This window comes from Poecilia mexicana, unplaced genomic scaffold (genome assembly GCF_051168715.1).
Source record: "Poecilia mexicana isolate PSO_F unplaced genomic scaffold, ASM5116871v1 scaffold_8, whole genome shotgun sequence".
NCBI lineage: Eukaryota > Metazoa > Chordata > Actinopteri > Cyprinodontiformes > Poeciliidae > Poecilia > Poecilia mexicana.
Window position 1 is genome coordinate 7,671,220 of NW_028263377.1, and position 19,962 is coordinate 7,691,181.

At 43.5% G+C, this 19,962-nt stretch overlaps 1 protein-coding gene across 3 annotated transcripts in view; it reads right to left on the reverse strand.

The window, feature by feature from the left end:
• Nucleotides 1-13,872, reverse strand: part of tcf20 (transcription factor 20) — a 28,130-nt gene extending 14,258 nt beyond the window's left edge. Inside the window, exons 1-5 of one of the 3 annotated variants that reach the window (XM_088008150.1) lie at nt 12,529-13,872; nt 1,918-9,820; nt 411-504; nt 242-305; nt 32-133 (exon numbers count right to left, since the gene is read on the reverse strand). In XM_088008150.1, coding sequence (XP_087864276.1) covers nt 32-133; nt 242-305; nt 411-504; nt 1,918-8,856 — 7,199 coding nt within the window. In that variant the 5' untranslated portion in view covers nt 8,857-9,820; nt 12,529-13,872. The remainder of the gene's footprint in view (nt 1-31; nt 134-241; nt 306-410; nt 505-1,917; nt 9,821-12,528) is intronic. The other 2 variants (XM_015013726.2, XM_015013725.2) reach the window with 2 other exon arrangements.
• Nucleotides 13,873-19,962: the final 6,090 nt, after the last annotated feature.

Sequence of the window (19,962 nt, forward strand, 5' to 3'; positions counted from 1 at the left end):
TAAAAAGATCAGGTGCAAAGTTAGTGTTGACTTACAGCTCCCCAAATCCGGCTCTTCCTTCTCCCAGTTGCCCTCAGCCTCTCTCTGACTGCTCCACATACACTGGCTTGGCTGGCCGGATGCTCTGGGTAAACTGGATTAATGGGGAGGAAAAAAAAAAACAGAAAAGGTTACGACAGTTTTCCACGTGTGGGAATATTCTAATAAACAGTTTAGTGAACAAGGCAGAAAAAAAACGAACCTCTCCTTCTTTACCTTGTGCTTCGGACACCTCAGCGAGAAGTTATCTTCATTCAGAGAACAGTCTGAGGAAAAGACAAAGGGATGCCAAAAATTAATGGGGGAAAAAAAAAAAAAACAATGGTGCTGAAGGAAACAGCAGACTGGCTGCATTTCATGCACCTCCTCACCTGCTTCAATAGCACACAGGTAGTGGTAGCGGAGAGTGCAGCCTTTACTGTAGCAGCCCAGCGTCGAGCCAACCATCTCGCAGAACGAGCAGCTCTGGTGAATAAACCACAATGATAAAACTGGCAAGTCACCAACAGTTTTTAACAAAGCTCATACTTGATATAACATTAGGGTTGCTATAAATATGCTTTATTACTTTTCCAGCCTGAAGTTTTGACATTTTCCATTAGTTCTAAATAGCGGCGCACCGATTGCAGTTTGATGGCCGATCACAATCTTTAAAACGTCTGGTTTGCCGATAGCATTTTTTTTTGTTTGTTTGAAAAGTTCCTAAATATAGTGCCACAGGAGCTACGTTGGCAACAGAGGGGTGACAACTGTTAACCAGCAGTCTCTCACGGCAGAGCAAAAGAGGACAGTGGCTGATTTTCAGATATTTGAGGAGGCAGCAAAGGTTGATGGATAAGATCGGTTTCACATGTAAAACTGTTCGATTGCAAAACCACCAAAATGAAGAAAATCAGGGAGACTTCAGACAATTTATCGGTGCACCACTAGTTCTATTAACATTGTCAGAGTAAAAGAAACATTTACCATAGTTGGGTTTTATGATCTGTATGTCCCAAAAATCTTCTACAACAAATCTGCTCTATTTTAGCACCAATAACATTTATAGAAGCAAGCAGTGGTTTTCATTTATAGAAGCTGTTTTTTCTTTCAGTGTCTGGAGAGAATTTCTAAACAAAAAACAAAAATGTCTCATTAAGTTGTAAAAGTATCTCTCTCCTAATTATTTAACACACACTTTGTGTTAATGTTTATTTAACACACAGTATTTGCACAATAGTAGCAGTAGCAAACCTCTCTCATGGACTTTACAATTTTTCTTTGCTTCTCTTAATGAGTTTTTATATAACCTACATCAGATTGTGGATTTGTTTTTTAGAATAGGATAAGGTAATAGAGTGAAAATGATTACACGGATTGTCATGTCTGGTATTCACACCAGAAAATACAGATTCTGTAAACCACCGTTTGTAATTTGATTCTTTTATTTATTTATTTTTTCGTTTGTTTGTTTTTTAACACACACTTTTAAATATAAAAAAAAACTGTGCCACTGATTTGTTTATTTGGAATCTAAATTCAATTTTTCAAAAAAAGTAAAAAAAATATTTTAAATTATCTAGAGGCCAAAAATGTAGTAAAAAATCCAATACTGACCCCATTTTAATAAGCAAAATGATTGATTTGGACATAAACCCACCTCTCAAGAGGAAAAACAAAGAGAAAAAGATACAATTTAGATATAAGTTTGACTAAAATATTATTGTATATTTTATTTTTTTGTTTTTATCCTTCATCTACCTATGATGATGTGATTGTTATGAAGCATTTTGGTCACCAGAGATTCTTGTAAATGTGCCATTTAAGTAAACTTTGACGACTTCACAATAAGCAACCTGAGAGATACAGCAAAAAAGGACAAACACAACTGATACTCACAGTTTCTCTGGCTCCATCTAGTGCCTCTTGTAGGCCGTACAGCCTCCCATTGACGAGGTACACTCCACTTGTCCACACTATACATCCTTCATGCACCCACAGCTCCTCTGGGTCCATGGGCATCTGTGGCAGCTGTGCGAGTTGTGCCAAGGGCCCCAGGGAGTCCAAGGCAGGCGGAGGGGGCTGAAAGGGCAGGGAGGCCTTACTGTTGGATGGGACCATCCGAGGAGAGTCCTCGTTGGACTTGTGTCGCCTTTTAAAGCGTGGATGTGAGGTCAGCTTCCTGTGCTGCGGTCGCTGCTGAGTGTCGTCTGTCAGCAGCTGCAGCTGCTGCTGCTGCTGCTGCTGCTGCTGCTGGTGTGGCTGCTTCTGTGCCTGTTGCTGCTGTTGGTCGCCTTCAAGGTCTGGCTCTCTTTTAAGCTCAGGGATAGGTCGCAGATCGGGGCTTTTCTCCCAAGTCAAAGGTGTTTTGTTGCTGAGATTTCCGGGCATATACATCATCATCATCATCTCCTCTGTCGGGGCTGTGAAGGCAGTTCTCTCTGCTGGGTTTGAGCAGAAACTGTCGCTCTCAGATGAGGGCCTGTTGAATTGAGCGAGCCGTGTTGGTGTGACTTGAAGTGTACTCAAAGCGTTCGTGTCTAAATTTGGTCCGGCTTTGTTTGGGCCCGTAGAGGGCTGACACTGTCTGATCTGGGGCTGGTTCTTGGGGAGCTTTGCGGCGTATTCAGCCGGATAGTAAGGCCCGTAGAGATCTCCGAGATGTTTGTAGTTTGCCCATTTCTGGCACAGGCAGCATAGCAGGCGCCCGGAGTGATTGGTCTCTGTGATCACAGATCCTGTAACGACATAGCCAGATGAAGGAAGTGCTTTGCCCGACTGAAGCGTGGTTTCCACCTCATCCGTCTCCCTTTTCTCCAACTCTCTGTCTCTCCGAGATAACTGGGAGGAAAGCGCTGAGGTCAGGAGCGAATCAATTCCAACACCTCCTGCTTTTCCTCCCGCTGCACTGCGCTCTCCTTTCATTTTGTCGTCCTCGGCATTGACAATAGTGCACACAGCTCCGATCTCAGGTATTTTTTTCTCCACATGGATGTGAGGAATAAACAGGCCTTTTCTATTTGGATCTGGGCAACCTCTGTTTGTGCTGAGACTCCCCGTTGCCCCCAGAGGTGCATCTGGCTCGTCTTTAGATATGGGTGGTGCTGCAGGTACCGGTGCTCTCCTCCTCCTCCTCTGCCGCCCCCTCGCCTCGCCGTCGACTTTCACGCCTCTGCGTCTGCGTCGCACCTGTTTCGCCTCAATCTCTGGCTGCGTGTCCTCACTCTCTACGTCGGCTTTCACCACCTGGGTCAGAACAGGGGGTGCTATTGGGGGAGTGTTTGCGTTTTCTGACAGAGTGGGTATAGTAGGGGTTGATGTGCTGCTGGGAGTTTGTGCTGCTGGTGGGGTGGAGGCAGGCGCTGGGGTTGGAGGAGGTGGAGTGGTTGGAACTGGAGGAACACTTAGAGCTGTGCTCTGTGGTTGGATTTGAGCCTGGACCTGCACCGGGACTTGGGTTTGAGCCCGTTTTTGCTTATTCACGCTTCCAACGGGCCTGCCCTTCTTCTTGCCAGATGGGAAATAGCCCTTGGGCACAACATTCTCCAACGGCTTTGAGTCTGTCGGCGACAGACTGGACCTTCCAGAGGACATCTGATGTTGTCTGTTCAGCATGTGGCCTTGGTGGGGTGGGGTGGTCCCATAGTAGTCGCTGCCAGGGTAATCCTCAAATCCCATGCCAGATTCTTGGAGTTTCTGTCGAAGGAGGTTAGCAGCAGACTGCTCTCCCCTTCGAGTCTCAAGCTGCTGGTATGTGTTTGTAAAATGCTGAATGTCCGACAGGGCGGACGAAGACGGAGGCGGAGAGCCCTGGACTGGGCGGGGAAGAGGTGGGGGAGGAGGTAATGGGCCGAGCAAAGCAAAGTCTTCCTTATCACCTGATGCAGACGTCACGGTGGCCCCTAAACCAAAGTCAAAGTCTTGCTGCTTGACTTGAGACGATTGATGGGATTCACATGGGAAGGAAGATGTGGGTAAAGGCCCGGTTTCATCAACTCCTCTAAATGGAATCATGTTGTTTAATGAGTGACTTTCATCCATGTAACTATCCTCCCCTCCTGCAACCCTGGGGAAATGTGCCAAGTCCTGATCCTGTGACTCATTAAACGCCGGGATGTCTGAGTGCAAGAAACCGGGGTAATGATTTGAATCATCATCGGTAGGGGCTGCTGGCTTTTTAATATTTGGGGTAATTTTCTGCACTATTGCCTCCAGTTTCAAGCCTCGTCCTTTTCTGGCAGCCAAAACCTTGGTGTTACCACCTGAAGGAGACAGCGGTTGTAGGAAGCTGTTCTCACCTGGCTGTGGGGAGGAGAGCCGAGGACATGGCACCTCTGTGGTGGATGAGTCATCGTCGTTGTGATGGCTGGGCTCGGACTGAGCTCCAGGGGAGTGATGAGAGTTTGTAGCGGCTCTCTGCTGAGGTGCGTCCTGGAGCAGTCTTTTTGCAGGAATGGGAGATATGAAAGAGCGAACCCTTCTTCTTAAAATCAGGGGATTTGTGTCTCCGGAACCTCCGGTTTTTGTCGGACGCTGTGGCTGAGTGGTGTTTGTTTCCGAAGGAGGCTTAGAGATGGATGGGGGAGGTGGACAGGTGTGTTTGGTCTCCTCTGTAGCTACTCTGGATACTTCGGATTTGGCAGCATTGTGGCTGTGAGTCACTTGTGTCGGAACGTGACTGTGTGAAGCTAGAGGAGGGGGGCCAGGAAGCGGAGGAGGAGGAGGTGGGGCTCTATAGTAGGCATCTCCCTCCATCATCCGAGTTCCCTCTCTCCCAGGATGTGTTGACTCCCATATTTTCATATCATAGTAAGGAGTTTGATGATGCACTGACTGAGTTTTGCTCGTGTGTTCAACTTGCATGTCAGCCGGTGGGATCAATCGCTGTCTCTGCTCTGACTGGTTAGCCTTGTGTCTCCCAGGAGAAGATCCATGCTGCATCATCATCATCTCCTTCGGAGGCCTGTTTATGGCTTTTACCCACTCACTCATGTCGTGAGGAGGGTGAGGGGGGCCACGTGGGTGGGGATACATTTGAAGTTTACTGGTAGTTTGAGACTGAGGAGGTAAATGATGAAAGGGATGGTGAGAGGGGAAATGCAGATTACTCCGTGACATCACGTTGTCTTCTCTCGAGTCTCCATATCGGTAAGGAAATGTACCACTGTTGCTGGACGAAAGATCGACTCCATGAAGATATGAGTGATGCCTTGTTGGTGAGGTCAAAGCAGTCATGCTCACAGGGTGAGAGGGCATGGGGGTTATATCGACAGTGCCGCGCCTGTAGGGGTCAGCACTCACCCCACTTGACAAATGAGGAGGTTTAGAATGATACTCCGCTTCAGATTGACTGCCATTATTCTCATTTTGTGAATTTCCAGACTCTTTGGGCACCATTTCCATTTTCACTTGTTTTTCTACAACATCCTTTTTACTGAGATCACTTGGTGCAGCCGGAGAAGAAAATGGTTGTTGGATCACCGAGGCTGCACTCTGACTTTTCTCCCGTTCCTTTTCTTTCCCCCCCTCCCTTTCCCGCTCTGGTGTGCTGCGTCGGTTTGGCGACACGTCGCAGATGACTGATCGCCGTTCCGATGGAGCTAATGTGGATCCTGATTTCTGGGGCTCGGTTTGAGAAGTGAGAGTTAACGGTTCCGGCTCTTGCAAAAGCAGCTCTTGTACGTTAGATAATGTTTTTCTCTGCGGCATAGAGAAGTCAGATAAGTTGATGTGTTTAGCTGGGGGCTGCTGGGAATCTGCAGTCTGTGCTAAATGGCTCTGGGACACGCCCATGTCAGGTTTTTCAGCATTTTGAACAATCTTAGCATTGGAGACCTCTGACTTTACTAAGGACTGAGTATCTGTGGTAAAATCCGGATCACTTCCGAGTTTCTGATTTGTGGTCTTTCCAATTTGAGCCGAGTAAGACAAACCCTCAGTGATGTCAAGTGAATGTCTAGATGGAAACTGCTGTGGGGCTTGATGACGTGCAGGGAACGTCTGCTCCGGTCTACCATAGCGTCTGTCTAAATTGTAACCCTGTAGAACTTCTTGCAGGAGACTCGGGAATTGCTGCATCTGTGAGTTCTCATCCTGAGCTTTAGACCCCGCCCCGTGACCTCTCTTCACTAGCGTCTCAACCCCAGAACTGGACCCATCTTTTGGATGCACATGACCGTAACTGACCTGCGAGTGCTGGTACCCAAAAAGTCTGGGGTTTGTTTCCATTACAGAGCCTGTGCCGGCCCTCACTCTGTTTTTCATGGACAAATCTGAGCCATATGTTGATTCTGGGTAGCTGTATTTATGGGAAGCAGTCTGGAGTGGATTCGGAGACCTCCCACTGTTTGACTTTTGATGATGGGACGAATACAGACTAAGATCTACACCTTCCTCCCCATTATGACTGTTTGCCTCTTTTAAATAAGAGAGTGACATTCTCTCTTCCACACAGTTGTCTTGGGGATGTTTACTTTTGTCAGTGTGACTTGAAACAATCACACCAACGCTACTGACGTTCTGCTGCTCCTCTAATGCCTGTTTTTCTTCCTCCTTGTTACTGTGCGACTTGGACTCTGAGTGCAACATGCTTTTCTTTTCCTGGCCATTTTTTGCACTCACTCCTCCATCTTGTTGCATTTGGCTGCTGACCTTCTGTGTTTTCTCAGCTGCTGCTTCACTTTCCTTTTTAATTTCCCCACCTCTGTGGTCATTATATGCCAAACCAGTTTCTGGGACACAATTCTGTGTTGTGGCAGGAGGAATATTGGAGGAGGAGGAGGAGAAGGAGGGGGATGAGGAAACTGGTGGTGCTGAATGTAAAGTTAGACTACCTTCAGAGGATGGAGATGCTGCTGATGAAGGAATGTTACTTTCTTTTGTTTTAGTTTCTGCTGCTTCTTTTGAATGTGATTCAGGGATGAGTATTTTAACATTACATGCCTGTCCAGGTTGTGTTTGGGTTGGATTATAGCTCGTAACTTCAGACCCAGTGCTCGCACCACTCACCTGCCTCGCTCTCCCCCGCTCCCCCTCAGCCAGCTGCTCCTCTCGCTCCACTTTGGTCCCAGACGGCGCTCCGACGGGCAGCAGAGTTGAGTCTTCCTCTGCCCCGTCACCAGCTCTGACGTCTTTGACTGTGCTGCTGCTCGAGGCTGCACTTAAATTCCGGCTCCTGGGTTGCGATGGGGGCACGCAGTGCACCGCGTGTGGTGCTTGCCCGCCGTCTCTCTTCTTGTGCGAGAACACCGTGTCAGTGAGGAGCATGTGCTGAACTGTGTTCGGTAAATTGGCTACTTGGGAGCTCAAGGCATTGAGACTGTTCAGGCCGGCATCCTGCATTCTGTCAAGGGAGGAAGTGGAATAAACAGAGGAGCCTTCCTCTCGGGATCCCTGGCTCATTTTATTTCGACCCACTGGAGGTAGGCTGCTCCCCCCAACTGCACTCAGGTTGTGAGCTTTGTGGCTGCCACTGCTGCCGCAACTACTGATGCTGCTATTCGAGTTGGGCGTGGGACTCAGCTGAGGTGCGGTCTGCAGTAACCTGCCGTGGCCATGGCCGCTACGGGCGCTCGACATGGGAGGGCCGTGATTTGAGGTGTTCCCAAGTGCCTCAGAGACCCCCATTAGAGGGGAAGGAGAAGAGCTACAGCTTGGGGAATGAACTGCAGAGGCAGCAGGGGAGGGGTTTGATATCGGGCTAAAGTTTTGGTTCATTTGAGTTTGCTGCGCATTAGAATGCATAGGGGATTTGGCTATTTCTTGGGAGGATGGTTGAGCTATACTTGGGTTGGAGGCTTGATGATGTTTTGCAAAAATGCCGCCTGCAGACGGACCCTGGTGAGCCATTTTCAGAGAACCGTCATAACCAACCCCTAAACTGTGCTGCGAGTTTCTGTGCTGTAGCGTGGCTTGCTTGTGGAGTGAATGAGATTGGGGGAGGTATCCAGAATAATTTGAAGCTGGATAGCTCTGCTGAACATTCTCCACAGGGCCCACGTTATTAGCAGTGCCTGTACTAGAGACTGAATTGGAGCTAGTGTTGACACTTGGGGAACTGTTGACTTTAGGATCAAAGCTGCTGTTTGCAGCTCCATCCACATATCTCTGCGGAGGTGGGCTGTACATTCCAGATGACCCTGTGGATGCTCCCCCCTGTGGAGAGTAATGGTACTGTGGGGTCATCCTGTGCCCGGAGTGTGGGTAGCTTCTTTGCTGCTGTGCCTGGTGGACAGAAGGAAAGCTCTGCCCATGTTGGCGCTGTTGCATTTGAGAGCCTGGAACTGACTGCATCACAGGGTTCTGACTCATACTGTACTGATGGGAAGGAGAGAAGGCTCCAGCAGCGCCCCCTGAACCGGCGCTAGAGCCATAATCCACTGGGTATGGTGACATCAGGCCAGACGATGTAGCAGAACTGGATCCAGGATGTCGATACTGGTGAGGTATATGTCCATCGATGCCGGGGTACCCAAAACTTCCCCCATAGCCCATCCCTCCCCTCCTGTGTCTGTCTTTTCCACCCATTGAAAAATAAAACTCCATAGCCTCCTTCCTGTAGGGGTTGTTATTGTTACCGGCGTGGACGTTACCCTGTGTTGGTGGAGGCTCCAGAGCTCCTCTGTTCCTCACACCATATGCAAGCATGTGGCTGGCTTGGCTCGGGTGGTGGTGGCCTCTGTGAAGGCTCTGCTGCTGCATCCCGACGTAATCTTCCATCATCCTCGGAGAGATCTGAGGCTCCACTGGCTGAGGGGGATATGGCGGTCCACCCACGCTCCTCCCGCTGAATCCAGGAGGGATTGAGGGTGGAGCGGGGCTGTTGGAGAAATTCTGCATTTTCCCCCCCCAAATTCAGATTTAAAAAAGGAAAAAATCTGCTAGTGTAAATAGAAGGGAATGCTTCAGACTGAAAAACTGGCAGGCTTATGGCAGGAACCATGAAGAGAGTCAACAGCCTGGCAGGAAAACAAGAAAAGGTAAAAACTATACATTTATATCACAGATGTCGAAATCTCCTCCTCTGGGGTTATTTGTGGAACTCGGTAGTTTTATCAGTGACCGGTGAAGCTCCGAAACCCCGAAAAACAGTTCATGTTCAGCGCGACTGTTGGTTGCTTGCTAATCTCCAAAGCTTTCGGGAGATATGCAGAGATGCATTAGTTCACTTGCAAAAAGCAAAATTCGTTTGGCACAGCGAAAGAAATATCATGGACTTCCACATGGCCAGCAGGGGTTTTCTTCATACGGATAAACTCCACAGGCTTTCCAATCCGAAAGTAAAAATTCAAAACTTCAGAAACAAAAAGTCTCAAAAGACACACGCAAGTTGCTCTGTTGCAGTGATCCTTTAGCTCCTTCTTGTGTGCGACTGTCTGTGGATTTGACTCACACCTGTGTGACACAAAACCCACCCGGAGAGAATCAAGAAGTCTAAACTGTGCTCCTCATCAATCATTCCAAAAAGCAAAGTCTCCATGGATAGTCTAGCCAGCTGTTGGGTGCCAGATAAAATTATCTTTGCACTCATTTGGCCGGTCGATGCATTTGGTCCCTTTTGTGGTACTCTTTTATTGTTTTGTTTTTTGCGTGTGTTCAGACTCCTCTCCGTGCTCTCCCGGCCGCCTTCAGCATTCAATTTGCTGTTCTTCGTCAACCGTCATTTAACTTCAAATAGTTCCACGGCAGCAGTTTTCCCAAACAGGGTAATCCATTTATTCCACTTCAGATTCCATCAATTCCAGTTTGGGTTTTCAGTAAATCCCCACACAATACGGCATTCACGTTTCCATCAGATGTTGGCCTGGAAAACAAATGAAACAAGAAACGTCAAAGGAATAAGGAAGTGTAACATTCTCAATTTTCAATTAAACAGAACTTGAGCAATATTCTAATATGCATCACAAAACAAGAGATTTTAGTCAGCGCGTTGATCATTTTTATCCGATTCAGATTTTTGGACTTCATTGAGCTCTGACCTGCTGATTCTGAGCCATAGCACATAAGAAAAGGGGCTGCTAGCTCACCGACAGAGGTTTGTTATTGTAATTCAACAGAAAACGTGTGAATTCAAAAATTAACCCCATTTTTGCATAAAAACATCCATCCCAGACCTTTATCTGAAATGTAGTGTTGAGGCTCATGCCTTTAAAACTCTTCAGAAGGTGGTTTTGATGTGTTTAATAACAGGGGGGCGTGTCTAATTTCTGTGCAACAATCACCCAATCAGAGCCAATCATTCAGGGAATTTTAGCCAATTCCAATCTCTGGTTTGAGCGTCTCCACAAGTATCAATAATGCATTTAATATTTATTTATATTAATATTTTATGATTTTTTTTTAGCCCTCTTGCAGCTTGGGATGTTTATTTTATTGCTGAAGCTTTATCTGTTTAATATAAACAATCAAATACAGCTAAAGATGCTGCAACTACACTGCCGTATAATTTCGGCTCAATAACGGGACGCAGTGTTTGCTGAAGCAACAATGATGTGAGCATTACCACATGCCACTTATATTACCCATTCAAGTCATCACTGGATTTTAATTTAATATGAGCACTGCATTAAATTCCTGCTTGTATTTTAATATGCACTGTGAGAGCGTTGCATCTGTTCTTGCTTTAACAATACATGCTCTCGCCGTCTCCCGTGGCCTACAGCAAACAGAAGGAAAAAAATAAATAAAATAAAAAAAGCTGGGGTATTCATTTTAGCCGACAGAGTAACACATCCACAACACTCGCTTTTATTATGTAAACAAATAACCTTGTGAAAGATCCGAGGCAAACAAAAGTCCTTATCACATGTCCGATACTGGGACTTCTTTAGTTGTTTTGGGAGATAGCTGGAGGCAGGATCGCACCAGCTTTCATGTGAGGTGGTGGGGGTCAGTATCTTTAATTGCCATTTGTGAGAACGGGCCTCTTTATCTGCTTCAATTGCATTGTAAAAGTGTTAATAGTCCCCCCCAAAACAACTGCGCGTGGCTTCTGAAACAAAGGCCACTCTGTAACGAGTGTGCTGCTGAATGCAAAGCATGTGGTAAAACAGGGCCAGGAAGGGCTGGGACCCCGAGCGACAACAGCCAATCAATCAAAGCGGCACTGCGACTTGGACCGCTTCGTTTTGATTACGTTTGACAGCAGTTCTGGAGGAGTTATTCATTGATCACAACATCCAGGGTTTATACTAATCTATTCAACCCAAAGTTCTCACCTCATTTTGGGCAAAACCTTCAAAAACAAGAAACTGGTGTATGACTGACGGCTGGATGGATGGATTGAAGGACTGACGGGCGAAGAGATGGCCGATGAACAGAAGGATGGATGGATAACAAAAATAATGGACAGAACTGATGGATGGATGTTTATTATCTATATAAAGATGGTTGAGAAACAAGTCAATGGATGGCAAAGTAATAGATAAATTCAAATTTATGGCTAAAAAAACCCAAATAACTGATGAATGTATAGATGCATGGATATTGAACAGGGGATAAATAATAAACATGTGGGTGTGGATTAATGATCAACTGAAAAAAATGGGAGAATTGATGGAAAAGTTTGTTGATGATGGATGGATGATTAAATCAACCTATTTTTGTACCTTTATGTGTCAAATAAGGCAATGGAACAGGCAACAAACTATTTTTTTATTTCAATTTTTTGTTCCCGTTTTCCCAAATTTCAAGAATTGGATAACAATCAAATCGTATCCATGTTTCTCCTTCCTGTTTAGGAACCCTAAACCAGGCAGCATTTCAAACCCACAAAACAGTGCAGCAGCAATAAAAAAATAAAAAAATAAAAATAAATCTGGCTGTCTCAGTGCAGTCTGTCAGCCAGTCAATCATCAGCAGAGCTGCCTAATTGATGCAAGCAGACGCAGTGTTATTGCAGAGAATGAGCCAGCGTTAGCTCTGGTTTGTTTGTAAGGTTTGTCATACTGCCATCAATACCACATTGGGGGGCTTCTTACACTGCAGATGTAGCAGCTACACATTAGCCGGTAGCAAAGAATACGCATTACAATTAGCTTTGTAGGGCTGCTGCCTCTTTTAGCCTTGTCAGGTTAGCCCTAGCTAAAACACCTCAGATATTTCCAATTAAATATGCGAGCTAGCCACGTAAACTGTGAGCTAGCTAAGATGGAACCACTCGATAGCATCTCTGAGTCGGTCTATTTGTGTTTATTACGTTATTACAAGGCCATTGCACACAAACGTACAGTTAAAGCAGGCTAAAAAGGAGCAGCTACTTGGGAGAGGTGATTAGGTGCAGATGTTACTCCCTCGGAAATCACCAGAGCCTCTCAGTAAATGGGTTAGCTAGCAGCAGAAATAACGTCTCCCAACAGGAGACCTGCCGTGACTACAGCGTTATAAAAAAATAAAAAAAACTCCCGTCGCGCAGTCTGACATTTTTTCCCCTAAATAAACACAGCAAACATTCCCCGGAGGAAAGGCAAGTCAGCCGGAGAGACGGGGCTAGCTAACACTCTGAAGGCATACCTGGAAACGCAGCAATACAAGGCCCCTCGAAGAGTGAAAGGCTGTTTTGTGACAATCCCGCTGCTGTGGCAGGAAACCCCAGCCTAGAGTCGACCGCTCCGCCGCTTTTCCCCCTCAGCCTTCCGAGCCCAGACTACCCCGAACCAAGCGGCGGCGGCGGCGAAGTCGGGGGCCCCGTCACGACAGCCAGAACCCGGGCCTTTTCTTCTTCTTCTTCTTTTTCCTTTTGTCCTTACACCTCCAGAAATGATGAGAGCGGAGCACAATCGGGGTGCCTGTGGGTCCCGTAACCAGCGAGGTCCATACACCCCCGCCCCCTCCCCTCTCTTGTTCCCCTCTCTCTCCCTCTCCTTTCACACACCGCTGAGGTGCTTCCACCTATGTCCAACTAAAATGAAACACATCGCTTTCTCTTTCCTCAAGCCTCCTTCAACGCGCGAAGACTTTTCAGACCTGCTTTCCCGTCACTGGAAATGCACTTCCATTCCTCCATCAGTAGCTCCAGATATTCGCTTTCCTGTTTTTTTTTCTTCTTCTTCTTCTTGCAACAGAAAGACCGCCTTGAAAATGCATACACACTCATATTCCTGCACACCCCCCTCCCTCATCTCTCTCCATCACATCCCTCCACCTCCCCTCCTTCTGTGAAGCTTTGGCTTTTTCACTGATCTTGGCGTATTTCTGCCACAAAATCTACAGATTATATCAGTGCTTACAGATGGATTTTTTTTCTGGTCTTTTTTTCTGGTCTTTTTTTTTTTTTTTTGCATAAGCATGCTGCTTCCTCTGCTTCTTTGTTCATATTTCATGTCAAGTGAAAGTGAATTAGCCTGATGAAGGCACCAGGGTACAAAGGCAATATGGAGAGAGGAGTCAGGAGTGAAAGCAATGAAAGAAGGTTATGTCTGTAATGAGCAGGGCAACAGATGGAAGAACGTTTGTGAGGGGAAAAATACTGTGTACTGGTTTGAGGTTTTTAAAGATAGCAACAACAAAAAAATAAAGTCTAACATATTTTAGAGACGATAAAAAGAAAAAGGAATCGATTTCCACCGACACATTTCATATAGAAAGCTAACAGAAGAAGAAGAAAGAATATGTCTGATTCTGCTTTGTATTTGAGTCGATGACATCACAAGAGGCACGAGAGAATGGAGCTGATCAGTTGATGCTTGCAAGGATAGCAGATGAGAATCTGGCTCCGATGACCCAGAAACATATCGGAAATGGGTATTTTTGACAATGACCATTGACTGACTGGTCTCAAATCCAAAAATGGAATAAAGAATGAATTTATACAGCAGGATTTCACAAAATACAATATAATGAAAAAGCACCTGGACCACCCCCCAATTATCCCACACATCCTGCTCAAGGCTACAGTATGTAGCTCATACAGAAACATGTTTTTTGCATATTTGTTCAATGTCGTGAGCACTAATTGGTCAGAAACAACCAATCAGAGCCAGAAGGAAGGTCTTAGCTAGCGCTGCTTAATGTGCTAATGTCAGAGAAACAACTTACTGGCTAGTTAGCATCGATGGCCATGCTAATTAGCCTTAGCATTCAATGCAGGCTCTGTTGTGGTGAACCGGCTGTAGTTACCACAGAGAAAAGGGGGGGAAGGTCTTAGCAGAGTGAATTTAAAAAATATATCAAGGTAGCAGCTTTAAGTTTGCAAGCCTCATTTCCATTAAAGGATGTAAAATCTTTGTTTACTCAAATTGAAGGAAACTTTAAGGCATGTATTAACTCCCAGTCCATTACCACTGCCACTGCAACAGCGGAGGTGCAATAAACAGAAACCTTTCTCCTAGTTTAAATTTATTGTGTTGTCTCTAGCCTGGCTTATCTGCACTCACACAGGGCCCGTGAGCGAGGCACCGTCTCCAGCCAACGTAATGATGTGCCCTGTGGCCCCCCCGATCCGTGGTGCTGCACTTTTAATACATTGCAGTGTGTCATACATGCAGCCTCTTACAGCTACAACATGTGTCCATACGTGGAACCGGCATACGGATGAAAGGCGGACTCCATCTTTTTTATTCACAAACAGTTGGCGCCCGCTGTCCGCATTCAGCCAAATGCTTAACCCGTCAATCACGGGCTAACATCTTCCCGGATCCCAACCAACAGTTCAATACATTTCATTCCCTTGCAGATGCACGTCTATTTCTATCATAGTTGCCATAGCAACTGCATCACAGCGCCTTAACGGAGGATAATTTTTAGGCTGCATTTTATTTTTCATTGACGATTTCACGCAGGCTCCCTTTTTCTCTTTGTCGGCGCAAGCAAAACCGTCCTGAGCGGCTCGTGGTAGCCACAACAACAACAAATACTTTTTTTTTTTTTTAAGTCGACGGGAGGGAGCAGAGGGGGCAAGATGAAGAGGGCCGCGATACTCAGGGCCAACAAGCCGGGCAGCCAGGCCTGTCCAATCAACAGGAACGCCTGCTGAGAAACACTCAGACTCTCTCCCTCACAAGCAAGGTCAGAAAATCTTCCACAGAGGAGGCTCGAGGCACACAGATGTGGAAAAAAAAAGCAGCCAGTTTAGAGTACAAGACCATAAGGTTTAAAACATCTAGCGAATACAAAACATAAAAAATAAAAATAAAAAATAGACATGGAAAACACACAGGAGAGTGAAAACTGCATTACAGCCCCCGTAAACAGGTCAGGACTTTTGAGATTAAGTAACAAGCAGAATATGCAATAGATGACACTCATGGTTATCTTTCTTTTGTATGGATCAAAATTCTGATCTGATAACTTGTGGTGCTGACAAATGTTGTGTGTTTACTATTGTTAGCACCTCCACCATTAGCATGTGACATCAGCATATTTTGCTACATGAATCCCGATTAGCTAGTTGGTCCCAAAGGCTGAAGCTAACTAGTCAAGAGATGAGCGAAGACTAACATGCTCTATATCTGTCTTAACATCAATCTAAGCAACTGCAGTTAATGGTTAGTTTCCTCCTTTAAACTTTTTTATTTTTTTATTTTTTGCATTGGGTGGTTATCTATAAAGTTCCTGTGCAGTTGTGTACTGAAATAACAGAAACGCAGCATAAAGAATAAAAAAATATTGCTGTAGGTAGACACAATATGGACACAATGTTTATTAATACCTGCACTGCCTTAAGCTAATGAATCAGCAAGTTTTTATCTCAGTATATGTTTCACTCAGGAAGATTAACAGTGTTGCACGTCCTCTTGTTTCGATGCAAGAGAAGGTTCTCTTAAACCACAGACATAATATAAGAGTGGACCCCGCATTGGCCGCTCCGGCGCAGGAAATACGGCGGCCATCTTGGAGCGGTATACCCTCCTACTTTGCTCAATCAAAACAGCAGAAGATGCCTCAGCACTGAGGGATATTGTTGTTCGGATCTATGTATTATTTGATGTGAGGGCTCCACAGACAACATTTCACAAGTAAGATGGACATATTATTGTGTATATATTGTGATTAGAATATTACTTTACTGTATTTATGTCCACCGGCGAGATACCAGCTAATATTAGCTACAGTGCTTGATGTAATACGGATTCAGCCCCGCTATGAAGGCTAACTGAGATTCCGTAAATCTTAAAAAATTAATTATTCTCTAACATTGACTTAGACTATCTGACACAAGGGCCTATATTAGAAATGAAACAATATAGCACATATTATAAAACTTATGTGTTATAACATTCACCGGCAAAGTTTACACAGGTGGTAAAGACTATTATTTATATTCTTTCACTCTGTCAAAAGTAAGATACATCCTAAACCTTCCGTTTTTGTTTTGAAAGTTTCCTAAAGACACGATGTGAGGAAGAAGAGGGAGATATCTATAAAGAGAGACGGATTCACTGCAGCACGGATAAATCTCACATCGGATTTTGGACCCGTCGGCTGAAAAACATAAACATATATATATATATATATATATATATATATATATATATATATATATATTTTTTTTTTTTTTTTTTTTTTTTTTCTTCAAAATCGCTGGATTTTCGCATTTTCCCATTCAAATACTCAGAAGCGAAGCCGGTGAGGCAGCAGCGAGCTGAGCCTCACCTGGGATTGCGCAACTTCTCGCTAACGGCGCTGTCTGCCATTCTATGGGAGCATGCTCCTCCTGTCTGTACGCCGGCGATAAAATGGCTAAAAACATTTAATATATGGACTGATTTTCCATAATTTAGCTTATGTACATAATGTACAGTGTTCTTTTGTCACCAACTGTGTGTGTATCGTGTTTTGTGTGCGGAGGAGCGATCAGAAACGGCAGAAAACAGACTCCAGGGGAGGCAGGCAGTTCTCCTGCCTCATGGCAGGGGGCGCTCATGATCCCAGATATTGTGACTGCACAACTGCAGAGTAAGACACAGTGAGCTAGCCATGGAGCTAGCCACACAGTAAATAAGCAAAGTACAGCAATATATTTGTTTTCTCATCTCTTCCGAGTAAAACATGAAAGACTACATTTCTACAGTTAAACAGTTTTCTAAAGTGGATTTTCAATTGAAGCAGGAGATAATAACTAAAGGAAGACCAACACCGGAGCTGAAAGTTTTGCTTCGAGACAGTTTGATGATTCTCAAACGGAGTAGAAAAGACATGCCGAGGATAGACTTGGCTTTGGATGAACGGATATTTTTGTGCAGAATTAGCGGTGCATAGATTTCATTGATACATGAAGGTAAGACACCAATAAGATGTTTTTTTTTTTTTTTTTATGAAATGTGCGTTTTTTTGGTCTACAGGTTTGTATGTCTAAATAATTCAGTAAAGTAGAAGCGGTAGCTAATATACCACAGCAATTATTTATTAATTAAACATTAAGCCTAAAACGTACTCCAACAACAGACTGAATGTTCTGTGTGCAAAATTCTTGAATGTTTTTTGGTGTTAAATCCTAAAACATGAAGTGACATTGTTGTCAGTTGCTATGGCAACGAGTCTGCGTAGCTTAACGAATACAGATAACTTTGCTGTGGATCATAGCACGAAAACAATACCTACATTTCTAAGTTTTACTGAGTTAACGCGGCTATGGATGACATGTAAAAGATTAGTCTTTTTGCCCTCCAGCGTTATGCGCGAAATTTCCGTAGGTCCAATAACATGCATGGTGTCTAAGTCATAAGTCAGTGCCTCACCAGCAATGAACCTCACCGCACGTCATTGATATAATATATATATATATATATATATATATATATATATATATATATATATATATATATATATATATATATATATATATATAATTCACTATTAATAATTATTTATTTGTGCTATTATTAATCTTTATTTATTAGTGTTTGTATAGTTATATAAATATATATTGATATTACTAAATAATTTATTAAATAAATTATGAACGGGTGTGTGCTTTGTAATATGCTCTTCATACATCGATATCAGAATATTCCATTCCTATTCTATTGTTATAGCCACTAAGCATTTTTAAATATGATGAACTATGTATTAAAAACATACTTAAAAAATACAATTGTTTATAAATGTTGCTTTGATAGATGTTTGAATATGGTTTACACTAACAAAAAAGTGTGTTATGATCGATTAAATGCGCTGATACGTCATTGTGCCTGCTAAACACATAACGCTGAGTAGAGTGGTGTACCGCTCCAAGATGGCCGCCCTAAATCTTGTCAGCGACAATAGGCGAGAGCGGTCGATGAGGCGTCTATCCTTATATTATGTCTATGTCTTAAACTTTCAAGCTCCTCCGACATGGAATAGCAACTCACGTTTTAGCAAAGCTAGCTGTGCTAAGGATGCTAACTGCGCTAATCACTAGCATAATGCTAGAGACAGTTCGTAACTGTTTTACCTTGGTTTTAAAATAGTAATGGGCTTCTTTACAGTGACTGCTCTTTTACAGTGGTCAGATATTGCTTCTCCTTCTTATACTAATAATTCAAAACTGCAACAAGAAGGTTTGTATAATTTGTTTTTGAAAAATATGGAGAGTCAAGAACATCAAAGATATAAAAAAGTGATATTGGGAGAAATTTTTTCATTTTATTTTTAATTTCTTCTTCTAATCTGAATAGACAACATAAAAAATGGGGTTATTGTTGCCCCCTTTTATACTGTACTGCAAACATGACCAGAAGTATTATAAATAACCGCATGTTCTCGTTGGCTAGGTCCAAGTAGCTTGTATTCACTGATCCACAGAAATATGTTGAGTAAAAAAATAAATAAATAAATAAATTTTGTATAGACTAATTTTACACGCGGGTTTGCAGCAACTGCTGTACAAAAAAAAAACAATCAACAATAACACAAAAGCCACTGTCTCTTTCCACCAATTTCTCACAATCTTTATAAAGATCTAAGCCAATATCTGCGCTCAAAAGAGAAAAGGAAAGAAAGTCTCTTGACAAGTTTAAACCAAGTCCATCATCTCAAATCGAAAGCTTTGTGTCTGTTTCCATACAAAGGGTTCAGCGGACTAAAAAGGCTGTAAAATTGTATGTCACTCAATCAAAAGAACAGGTGATAAAATCTCAGCTGGAGCACAGAGCCAGCACCTGCGGAGATGGAACAATGGCTAAGTGCCTGCACTTTGTGCTCACTGCTCAACCTGAATGCAATCTAGTTTTTCTGCGTCACTCTAATGGTAAAGTGTGATGCTACTGAAAGAGGGGTTTTTTCTAACCGGTGCTGATTGCTGATGTTTTTGGAAACTTAAGTCACATAGTCTGTCAGTAGATAAGAACACTGTAAAATAAACCAAACTAATGTTTTTCATATTGTAAACCATCGTTAAACAAAGAACACTTTAGATTTTTATCTAATGCTGTAACATGGCGCAGTAGTTTTAAAAACGTGCTCGTTCTTTTAGAACGGTGTTGATCGATTTATTCTCCAGGCTTTTTTAAGGTTTCTTCTTGGACTTTGGCTGCTAAAAGCTCATTTTCCATCCAGTTCCAGAACACAACCTTTAACATACTAGGATGTATGTTTTTTATAAAATGAGCAAAGTGGACAAGTAAAGGTCTAAAAAAAACAATAAAGTCTTAATTAAATACCTAGAGCATATAAATAGTAACTGTGGCATTTAAGGAACATTTTTAAAGTGGCATATTTTACTTTGTGACAATGTCCAATGATGAGATTATTTTTTTTTTTTTTTTTTGTCAAATTGTCTGTTTAGAGACAACACCAATTCATCCATTAATTAAAAAACATTGTTTGGGAATTATTTGAGGAACAAGCAAAGTAAGAGCAAGGGTCCAAATGAGAAAGTTCAAATAAATATTACAATATTTTAACATCACTTTAAATTAGCTAAAGCTTAAGGATAAATAAAAAAAAAAGATGAGACATGAACACCACTTTTCTAAAGCACTACTTCTATTTACATGTGAACATTTGCTCATACAAAGTAGTTTT